Source organism: Eumetopias jubatus, unplaced genomic scaffold, assembly GCF_037043125.1.
Source record: "Eumetopias jubatus isolate StellerSeaLion01/CBP00866 unplaced genomic scaffold, mEumJub1_p1.0 scaffold_4, whole genome shotgun sequence".
In the NCBI taxonomy this organism is placed as follows: Eukaryota; Metazoa; Chordata; class Mammalia; order Carnivora; family Otariidae; genus Eumetopias; species Eumetopias jubatus.
Genome location: NW_028274810.1, coordinates 6048119 through 6060264, shown reverse-complemented (window position 1 = coordinate 6060264; position 12146 = coordinate 6048119). Strand labels below are relative to the sequence as shown.

The following is a 12146-nucleotide window of genomic DNA, read 5'->3' as shown; positions in this document are numbered from 1 at the left end:
GTCTTGTAGTTATGTCTGGTTGTGAATACTTTTTCTATCAGCACACATCAAAAAGTGCCCATTGAGTAACACAGCACTACCCCAATTCCAAAATTCTCTAGCTTCAAGTCAGAGCAAGGTTACCCAAAGTCACAGAGGGTACACGGAGAGGGCCAGGAGCCCAGGTAATATTACAAAAGGGTAGGCGGGTGCATTTAGGTAGACAGGAAAATAATCTATTATTCCTTCAGAGGTGAAAGCATGTAGGAAAGTTGACCACCTACTTTTACTGTCAATTCAGTTTAAAGCACTTTACTAATCACACATATCTTTCGACATCTAATTCTCATTGTCTTCCCTTCCATTCCAGAGACCTATCTATCTCTTTCTCAAAGCTGTTTCTCTTATTTCTTGCTGTTCCTCCAAAAAGGACAATAATCAATTTCCTAGCCACTCATCATCATAAACTCTGACATGTTAAATTACCCCCTACTCAGTTTATGGACCCTATTAATGCCCATAAAACTCTTCCCTCACCAGCAACCCACCCCACACAAAATTCTTATTTCCCCTTTTCCCTGCTGGGAAGTATATTTCCTAAAGAAGCAACTGAGCCAAACCCACCACCTTCCTTCTGTGCTGAAGGTGTATACCTCAGGACACTAGGGGCTCTCCTTACCTGGAAGGCAGTTGCATTCAAATGTGAAGTCACCCGTCTGCCGGCAGGTGCCACCATTGACACAGGGGGAGGGTGCACAGGGCACGTAGGGGCTGTCACAGTGCTGGCCTGTGAAACCCTGTGGGCACTGGCACTGATAAGAACCTGGTAGGTTGAGGCAGGTGCCACCATGCTGGCACCGTCCTGGAATGTCACACTCATTGACATCAGTCTCACACTTCTGTCCTGTGAAGCCTGTGAGGCATTTGCAGGAGAACTGGTTGGCCACAGTGGTACAGGTACTTCCATTTGCACAGGGATGAGACAGGCAAGCATCACTCCACTGGCACAGCTTACCTAAGGAAGGAGAACAGAACTCAGTGCTGCCCACTGAAGTGGGAGCCAGCCCCATCATCAACATCACACGTCTCCCACCCACCCAAAATCAGTTACTGTGTGGAGAATCCCTAAGCTCTCTGAACTTCACAGGAAGCCCAAACCAGAGCCTCCTCAAGATCACCTGATACAGGCCCTCCCTGGGACCCTCAGCCAAATACAAAGACTCAGGGAAGCACACGGAGGGGACTGTAGGCTAGTCGTATGAAGCCCCTCCTTACAGGATGCCATCCTACCTCCTGACTCACACCTTGTCTTTGCATAAGCTGCGCCTCTGTTTGGAATGCCATCTTCCTTTCTGTTTACCTAGTGAACTCCCACTTGACAACTCTACTCAGAAATTTCCCTATTGCCCTTCTCAGCTCCTTAAGTCATTGTCTCTCACACACACATCTGCGCATGTACACACACACTCCAAATTTGCTGTTTCCATTTATTATATCACACACCACATGGGCAGGGGCTGGATCCCGGTAGTAGGCTCTCAAAGCATGCCTTCTGAGTGAATAAAATGCATTGATCTTTTCCACAATATATAGTTACTAAACAGATATCTTATATGATAGAAACGAGTCAATGTTACTTCTATTTCCTTTAAACACAACCCACACACATATCCTAGGAAACATTTTATTAATTGTGGTCTTGCTATAAATATTGTTTGATGTGTTTGAAGAGAATGAAGAATCTCTGGCTACTTATCTATGAAAAAAAACTAGAAGCTGTCATGAGAATAAAGGTCTAGAAAGGTAAGTCTTGTGGACTCTCAGGTAGGAAAATATAAGAGGAAGCCAGGAGACTCCAATGTGCTGGATCCTACAGCATGTCTTTGAGACAGAAAGACAGAGAAAAAAAAAATTCCCATGCTATTAGTAAATCTGGTATTCATATGGATTTTTGTTTTCATCAGCTTAAGCTTTTTGTTTTTAGCTAAAGATTATGAGAGCCCCCTGAACTTGTTAGTATTCCAATCGGTTGTCTAGGTAAACATCCAAATATTTGACCCCCATAGAAAAACAAATGACAGCCATGACAGCTTTTCTAAAAGGAAGGAGATGACACATGAGTACACAGAAGTGCTCTCTATCAAGGAATGTCACATCAAAGGGGAAAGGTACAATAAAAATTTGGGCACAGCAGGGGCGCCTGGGTGGCTCAGTCAGTTAAGTATCTGCCTTCAGCTCAGGTCTTGATTCTGGGGTCCTGGGATTGAGCCCCATGTCCAGCTCCCTGCTCAGTGGGGGGTCTGCTTCTCCCTCTGCCCCTCCCCCCACTTGTGCACTCTCTCTCTCTCAAATAAATAAAATCTTAAAAAAAAAAAAAAACAGGCACAGCACATGTATCTCAGGATGCTAAGCAGAGAGAAAAAGGAACTAAAATTCTTCTTCCTTTTTTTTCTTCATTCCTCTGAGAGGAACTTACCTACACGGAGAAGAGATAAAAATGGTTCCTTCTGGCAATCGTGTGTATAGAGTATTTGCCTACAACTGAAACAGAAAGGTCCCTGAACCTATGCTACGTACATGCACTAACACCCCACCTCTGTTTCTTCAACTATGAGTGGAGATAAGCTAAGAAGGACTGACTAGATGGAGTATAAGGGCTACCACAAAACCAAAAGGGTAAACTTAACTGTTGTAATTCCTAAAGACAGACAAAAGTGGCAGATGTGTGAAAATAATCAGAGCCCTGCAGAACACCAAGAACAGTTCCTTTTAATGGCAAAGGAAGAAGTTTTAATATGGGGATCATTTCAGAGTAACATTTTAATTATTAAGAAGACATTACTGCCATTTCCACTAGTCAGGTTTAAAATGTTTTAAATGGCTATGCCTTCCCTTTGTGGAGCAAAACAATTCAAAACGGACAATCAGGGAAAAAATATTCTTTTAACCACCAAATCTCTTCGATGAATCACAGCAACAATTCTGTCATGGTCATGATGAAGATAATGGACCATTCTAACTATCCTCTACCCCTACCAACACCTTTTAATGAAAAAAATCAGTAAAACAAGTATTACAAACTAACTGATCCAGTCTAGTTTACTGAGTATGTTTTTAGTTTTTGCTTATCAAATTTTCAGAATTGCTGGTGTAGCAGGGGACAAAATAGTGAATGGTTCTGCTTTCCTCATCTAACTTAATAAACATCTGTGGTTCATTTTGAATAAGGCTCAAACCCACCTCTGAAGAACTCATAAACTAGTCAGATAAGAGACACATTTAAAAAATTATTACACAATAAAATGTGACACATAAGATAATAGAACATAGAGACTAACTGCCTACAGGAATCACAAAAAAGTCACTAAGACAGAATTTTAAGTAACATTGGGCAATCGCCAATTATAGAAAAGGGCATTCCAGGCAAAGGGGTGTGCAAGAGCATGGAGGCAACAGGAAGTATGACATTTTCAGGAAATGATGAGAATGTTGTTGGTGTGACTAGAGCTAGATGCTTGTGGGAAGTGAAGCTATAAAAAGATGTAAGGCCGAGACCATGACAGGCTATGGAAGCCATGTAAAAGAGTTTGCAGTTGACTCTGTGGATGATAAAATGTCATTAGGCATTGTAAGCAGGTGAGTTTGTGAGAGGATTGGCATTTATGATCAAAGATGTGGCAATGGGACAGGTGAACAAGACAGGAAGGAAGTAAAGGCAAGGAAACCAGTTAGGAAGCAACTGCAGGAGCCCAGGTGTGGGCTGAGCTGTCACCAACATGGACAGGCTAGACCTCAAGTACAGAGGAAGAGAGGAAATGGGGAACAGTAGACAGGTGAGAGGTGCCTCGTGGCTAGGTTAGGGGCCTGAGTCTAAGTGGGGTAAGGGAGAAGGGGGGTCTAGTTTGAAATAGGTGGACTATACATCACCACTACCCATTTATATCAACATGTTGAGTGTGAGGTACTTGTCAAGTTTCCAAGGATAATATGCATCAAACAGTTAGAAATACGAGCCTGAATGTGGGGGTAGGGGTGGAGTGAAAAGGGTGACTATAAAGAGTCACCAGCAACTGAGGAAGATAATGACAGCTGAAGCCATTGGAGACAGTGAGCTGGGGGAGCTGTGATATGGCTCAAAAGAGGGCTCAAAACAGAGTTCCAAGGAACACAAAAATTTAACAGATGAGGACAAGGCAATGCAGAAGCAAAAGGAATAGTCAGAATACAGAAAACCCGAAAAACCAGTGCCCTGAATGTCAAGAAGCAAGTAATCAATAGCACAGACAGCTTTTCTTCTAGTGACAGTGAAGTAAAGTTCTGATCCCCAATCTTGACATATATACTTTAGGCAGTCAAATACTTCTGCCTTTCTCTTTCTCTTTCTCCCCTCTTAGAACTCTCAAAAGGAAGTTAAAGATAGTTGTTTGGAACACTCTAGTTCCTTATCATAATGTTAAATGTACACCAGAGTTAGAGAATCCTTAAGAGCAACATGTCAAGATCTAAGAGATGCTAAAGAAAGGTATCTGCTGAGAATAGGAAAATATGACCCTGAGTCACATTTGTTACCTGTAAAACCAACTTGGCAGGTGCACTCATAGTCATCCCGGCTACGCACGTGGCAGGTGCCTCCATTCAGGCAGGGGTGAGAAACAAAGCAGGGGTGAGTGGTCGAGTACTGGCAATCATCGCCTGTGAACCCCAGGGCACATCGGCACGTGGCTTTCCCCAGCATGGCCTGGGCCACACACGTCCCACCATTCTGGCAGCGGTTCTTCTCACAGGGGTCTCGATGTTGACAATATTCTCCCAAGAAACCCTCCGGACATCTGTATAAAAAGAGAGGAGTCCATGAAAACACCTGACTTCTTGTAAGTCCAAAAACTTTACAAGATAACGCAGTGCATTCAAGAAAACACTAGACTATGAATTGAGAGACCTAAAGGTACAACCTGTAAAACTGCCTTAGTTCAGAAGTGCTTAGAGAACTTAACCACACACTCTCATGTCCTTTCAAGTCTTAGTAGGTGACAAAATACCAGGTGGGTGACCCAGCATGGTCTGCCATGGCCAGTCAGCACAATCCTTATCAAAGGCAAAATGCAACCACAGCTTTTCTCATGTAAGTACAGGCGGGTATGGTGAAACAGCACTTTTTTGTGCAGCACTGTTGATACTTGTCTGTTTAAATTCATTACCTTTCTCATTTTGACTAAGCCATTTGATAGGATTAAGACATTCACATGATAATGCATGGACGGACCCTATTATCCTCTCCAATTTAGAACATGTAAAATATCATGTGCTTTCTCTCAATTAGGCACTGAGAAATAATAAGTTCTTCTTTTCTTGTTTCTATTGAGACATCAACTGGCCTATATCTAGATTTCTGGGTTATGTTCAGGGGTTACATTTCTCCGTGATGGAGAAAGAAAAAGGAGGTACAGGAAAGGGGAAGGGTTCAAAGGGGCCTTTTTAAAAACTTAAATCTGTTAAGATATAAATAGCAGGCAGCTTTTTTAACCAAATAAAAAGCACAAAACATAATGAAAATGACATAAAAATATCTAAGGTACCATATAAATGCCAAAGTGAATAAGACAAAACAATTCAAGAATAACATTCTGTAACATTCTCCACGTGGCGTGTTGAGGAATCTTTTTATGTGCAACCCACTGATTCATAAGATATGCAACCATCCCAAATTGTACGTAGTATTTATGACAATCCTACATTCTCTAAACAGCATTTTTAAAAAAAGGCATAGATAGTCTCCATTTTCCTAATATAGGGGTTATTTAAATGAGACCTCTAAGAAGCATTCAAAAGTAACACAAAGACTTTGATTCTAACTATAAATTTCACCATTTGGCTGTCACCTCAGATATTTGGTTAAACCTATTTCTCCATTTTACTTTTTGAAGGATAGCAAACTAAGTCTACAAGGCTGCTCCATCATTACCTCAAAGATGACACACTTAAACCAATAAAACTCCCCCCTCACAACCAGCTCCCATCACAGCTCCCTATGTGCAGATTCTGTGTCCTGATTCTCCCTGTCGCCCAGACTTGAAGTACGGGTATCATGTATTCCTCCTTCCTGTCTTTGTCCAATCACACCCAAGATGTTTCCTTGGGCATTGGTTGGCAAGGTGAGGTCTTCAGAGGTCCCAGCTATTGAGAAAAGGAGGAGGACCAACTATTAAGGAACTAAGACAGAACATGCCCAAAAGAATTGTGCAGTAGTTAACATGGCTGGAGGAGGAAACAGAGCTGGTAGGTGGCTCCCCTCTTCCTAGATCTGAAGACAGGAAGCACTGCAGAGCCAGGAGCAGCTAGAGCTCTGAGCATCTTCATGAGCAGGTGAAGCTAGAGATGGAGAGGCAGTGAAGAGAGGGCAGAGCACTAAAACCAAAGACTGGCTGCAGTTTCTGGGAGGAGTGTCTACACCTCATATGGTCAGAGGCCTGTTTGGAGTGAGTCCTGGTGCTGTGACCCTAGACGTGTTCTTAACTTCACTGTTAGTTCTTTCACATTTTAAGTAGTTAATAAAGCTACCTACATTGTTGTAAGAACTGAACAAAATCAAGTATGGGAAGAGCCTTATGTTAAAAAGTTTTGTAAATGAAACATTTTTTCCTCTCTTTGCACGTATTGAGGAAAATATGATGCTTTATTCAGATCACAGCTTGATTTGATAGGTTATTTTCTGATTTTTTTAAAGTAGAAGAACAAAAACTGCCAATGTAGCATAGCTAAAATTATCCCTGAGCTATATTATTAAAAGCATTTGTAACTTATTTAAGAAGTCTGTTATGGATGATGTTAAAAACTGCAACACAATTCTCATTCACAGTGGCAGTCCTATGGGCATTAAGCCTGGCTGACACTCTTGATTCAGCCATACGGAAATTATTCACCTTATAAATAATGGCAAAATTTTAAACCTGGGTGGGCTTTTCCCAGCTTTGCTCCTGGACTATGACACCACCACCACCTCCCCAACACTATCATGTGGCATCTGCTCAGAGAATGCAAATTCATTTAAATATTAGTATCATAAACATGTAAAGAAACCATAAGGTTCCCAGGAAAACAAAAACGAAACAATATGAAAATTTCTGGAGCCAAAGAAGAATATTCCTGAATTATGTGTCACTAGGGTTTAATCTGCATTGTTGCTCCCTACCAAGTACATGAAAATAAGTTTCAACTAAGGTATGTTTAAGAAACCAGTAAAAGCAGAGGTGGGCAAATACAGCTTGTAGACCTACTATGGCCCACTGCCTATTTTTTGAATGGCCCATGAGCTAAGAATAGTTTTTCCGTTTTTTTAAAGATTTTATTTATTTATTAATGAGAGAGAGAGAGAGTCAGAGGGAGAAGCAGGCTCCCTACTGAGCAGGGAGCCCGATGCAGGACTCGATCCCAGGACCCTGGGATCATGACCTGAGCCGAAGGCAGATGCTTAACCATCTGAGCCACCCTGGTGCCCAGTTTTTCCATTTTTGAGTGTTTAGAAAAATGTCAAAAAAAGATAATATTTTGTGACATTTGAAAATTATGTAAAATTCAAATATCAGTGTCCATAAATAGTCATATTGGAACACACCCATACTCATTCATTTATGGATTGTCTATGGCTACTATGCATTACAATAACTGGGTTAAGTAGTTGTCATGAGACCATTTAGCCTGCAAAAATATTTGCTATCTGGTGCTTTATAGAAAAAGTTTGCTGGGTGCCTGGGTGGCTCAGTCTTTTAAGCATCTGCCTTCAGCTCAGGTCATGATCCCAGGGTCCTGGGATCAAGTCCCACATTGGGCTCCCAGCAGGGAGTCTGCTTCTCCCTCTCCCCCTCCCCCCACTTTGTGCTCTCTCTCTCTCTCAAATACATAAAGAAAAGAAAAGAAATAAATACAAGAAAAAGAAAAAGTTTGAGTAAGAAAATATATGAAGCCCAATTCTACATATAGCATCCAACAGGCTTATTAATAATGATGTTAATGATGATGAAGAATGTTCTCACATCAGTTTTCTGCAAAGAATATTGCACTCATTCATTCATGCAACAAACATTTAGTAAGTGCCCATTATGTGCCAGATATTGTTCTAGTGCTAGGAAAGTCCTTGAACTTGTGGAGTTTAAATTCTAGTAAGGGAAGATAAAAAACAAGATTAGTAAGTAAAATATATAATCTGTTTGGTAGAGTTAAGTGCTATGAAAAAAATAATAAGACAAGAAACGGGGGATGGGAGGTGATGGAATTGGGAATAGTAGGGTATAGATAAAATGAAATGTTTTGGTTTTAAATAGGAAAATCAGAGAAGGCCTCACTGAGAAGGCACATTTCAGTCAACACCTAAATGAGGTGAGGAACGAGCCATGCAGGTATCGAGGGGAAATGTATTCAAGGCAAAGGGAAAGGCAAATACAATGGACCTAAAATAGGAAACAGTCCTGGCTTGTTTGAGGAATAGCAAGAAGACCTCTGTGGCTCTCTCAAAGGGATTAAGAAAAAGAGTAGCAGATAAATGGATGAGAGCTATACTGTTAGGCAGATCATGAGGGGTCTGTAGACCACCATGAAGAAAGCTTGAGGTTTTTACTCTAGGTGAGATAATATAATGTACAACTGACTTAGTCTCCTAAAGTCCATACACAGAACTACATCTTATTTTTATGTGAAACTAGACCTACTGTTAATATAATATTTAATTTCTTATTTAAAATGTTCTAGAGGGCTAGACATCAATCAGCCTATTTATTTACCTTAAAACATGTACAGATCTCTTTAACCTAACAAATCTCTTTTAAATTAACAAATCTCTTTTAAAATGTTTTAATGAACATTTTTCCCTAAGCCCTATTTCCCTTTCCAAACTCTTCCTCTATCACAACCAAACTTCTCTAACTGTGGCCTAATTTCACAGTTTCCCTTTCTCTTCCATCTAGTTCTTACTTGTCCCTTTGCAACAAAACTTTCATTCTAATTATCGCCCAGAAATTATGCTCTTAGAGCAATGACTTTCCCCTCGTCAAGTTCAGTCTGCAATTTCATCATAAAGAAATTCTCTTTCCTGGAGCGCCTGGGTCGCTCAGTTGGTTAAGCATCCGCCCACTCTTGACTTCAGTTCAGGTCATGATCTCAGGACTGTGAGATAGAGCCCCCGCATTGGGCTCCACGCTGGACGTGAAGTCTGCTTGAGATTCTCTCTCTCTCGCCTCTATCCCTTTCCACCCCTCCTTCTCTAAATAAATTAATGAATGAAGAATAAACCTAAAAATATTTATTTAAAGAAATTCTTTCCTGTAAGAGGTGTCTCTGACCACGCCTTCTAACATTTTAATCTTTTTACATTTGGTTTCTAGGACGCCCTCTATCTCAAAGCTTGGTAAATTCTTAGTCTGATTCCTCTTCTTCTTCCCCATCAGTTATGGGGGAGCTTTAAGTTTGGGATGCACTGCTCTTTCCTTTCATATGCATTTGTTATTGTTGTTGTTGTTCATTCGGTTTTAAACAACTACCTTCATGTACCCACATAAACAGCTCCAGTTCCATATGTTCAGTTTACTAAAAGTCATCCACTTATCCTAAAATACTCTGCAGTACTTGAAACTGAACATTTGAAAAGTGGGATCATTTTCCTACAAAACTTTAATTCTTCCATTTTTCTAAGGTTTCCATTCACAATCTCAAAAAGTCACTTTTGGTTACTGCTTTTAAGTTATATATAACATTATCATATTCTGACAAGTCTTATTAAGTGAATTCCTACAATAATCACCATTCATATTCACAGTTTCCTTTTTGATATAAATTCTGATCATCTTAAAAGCCTCAGGCCAGATATTATCCTTGGAATAACAGAATCTTGGGATTCAACACACCCTAAGGTAATTTCTACCCAGTGAGATAATTCTTTCTAAGATATCCTTAAAAGATGATTGCCAATCTCTACTTGAATATAAGCAGTTAAGCAGGGTGCCTGAGTAGTAGTAAAAATTTAATAAATGCTTGAAGTTATTATTGTTCTTGCTATTAAGAGTATAGATTCTAGAACCAAACCACATGGATTTCAATTACAGCTCCCCATTTACTTGATGTATGACCTTGAGCAAGTTATTAAACTTCCTTGTTGTAAAATGGATTTAATAATAGTGCTTACCTCAGAGGGTTTTTAAATAATTGTAAAATACTTAGAATGGTATCTGGCACATAGTAAACACCATGCATTTGTTAAGTAAAATAAAATTAATGGCTCACTACTTCAACAACAGAACAGTCTTCAGTGTGGGTGGATTGCATTATCAGAAAGCTCTTTCTTGACTCTTAATCATAAGAAACAAACTGAGGGTTGCTAGAGCGGAGGGACCTGGGGGGTGGGGAAACTGGGTGATGGACATGAAGGAGGGCATGTGATGTAATCAGCACTGGGTATTATATAAGACTGATGAATCACTGACCTCTACCTTTGAAATCAATAATATATGTTAATTAATTGAATTTAAATTAAAAAAATAAATAAATGAAAAAGGAAAAAAAAAAGAAAGCTCTTTCTTTCTGATGTCTTAAATTCTGCCTCCCCTCCTTGGTATATACCCAAGATACCTAAAAATGTAAGTCCATACAAAAATTTGTAAAGGATATTCATAGTCATATTATTCATAACAGCAAAAAGCAGAAACAACCCAAATGTCCATAAGCTGATAAATGGATAAATAAATAAATGGGTAAATAGATAAATAAAATGTGGTATATTCATACAATAAAATATTATTTGGCCATGAAAAGGAATGAAGATCTGATACATGTTATGACATGGATGAACCTTGAAAACATCATGCCAACTGAAAGAAGCTAGACACAAAAGGCCACATAGTGTATGATTTCATTTTTATGAAACATCCAGAATAGGCAAATAGAGATATAAAAGAGATTATTGTTGCCAGGGGCTCGGAGGAGGGGAAAACAGAGAAACCACCAAGGAGTGGAGAGCTTCTTGAGGGTGGGGATAATAAAAATGTTTTGAAGATAGATACCGTTGATGGTTACACATATCTGTGAATATACCAAACACCACTGAATTGTACACTTTAAAAGGGTAAATTTAATACTATGTGAATATCTCATTTAAAAATTTTTTTGCCTCCCTAAAATTTCACTTAGAAAATTCACTGTCTCTAGAATAAAAAATGAGCCTTTGCTTCTCTAACCTGTAGCCCTTCAAGAACTTAAAGATAGTTATGTTGACCCTTTGGTTCCTTTTTTACAGGATTCAGTACTTTGGACTATTCCTTAGTATAAAATTATTTCCAGGGCGCCTGGGTGGCTCAGTCGGTTAAGCATCTGCCTTTGGCTCAGATCATGACCCTGAGTCCCAGAATCGAGTCCCACATCGGGCTCCCTGCTTAGCGGGGAGTCTGCTTTTCCCTTTGCCCTTCACCCTACTTGTGCTCTCACTCGCTCACTCTATCTCTCTCAAATAAATATTTTTAAAAATAAATTTTGATAAATTTTAAAAGGAAAATAATTTCCTGACCTCCTCACCATTTCAGTGGCTCTTCTATGCTTAAGCTAATAATAGTAATAATAGTGACCAACATTTTTAAAGCACTTACTGTGTATTATGTATTTGCCATGCATTTTACAGCTATTATCTCTTTTGTTATTCCCTATAACAGTATTGGTATATTATGATCCACATTCTGCATATGAGGACTTTGAAGCTTAGAAGGATTAAGACTTCACAGCTAGAAGATGGCAGAGGCAGGGTTCTAAGCCACATATGACTCCAAAGCCCATGTACCCCAAACATTGGGCCATCCTGCCTCCTCCTACTAGATGATTCTAGTTCATCAAAAACCTCTTTAAAACATAGGGTCCCAGGGGCATCTAGGTAGCTCAGTCAGTTAAGCATCTACCTTTAGCTGAGGTCATGATCTCAGGGTCCCCTGCTCAGTGGGGAGCCTGCTTCTCCCTCTCCTTCTGCCCCTCCCCCCTGCTCATGCTCTCTCTCTCATAAATAAAATCTTAAAAAACAACAACAACAAACAAACACAGGGCCCCAAATGAGGAAAAAATAATAGTAACACATGTGCTCTTACCAGCACAGCTTAGAGGTTGGACTATCTGGACAGTATATTTTTACTATTGCAGCATAA

The 12146-nt window shown here is 39.9% G+C and overlaps 1 protein-coding gene across 1 annotated transcript in view; it reads right to left on the bottom strand.

Annotated features, from left to right (window-relative positions):
• NOTCH2 (notch receptor 2) overlaps positions 1 to 12146 on the bottom strand; it is a 166910-nt gene that overhangs the window by 90641 nt on the left and 64123 nt on the right. Inside the window, exons 3-4 of the mRNA XM_028102049.2 lie at positions 4549 to 4808; positions 659 to 994 (exon numbers count right to left, since the gene is read on the bottom strand). Coding sequence (XP_027957850.1) covers positions 659 to 994; positions 4549 to 4808 — 596 coding nt within the window. The remainder of the gene's footprint in view (positions 1 to 658; positions 995 to 4548; positions 4809 to 12146) is intronic.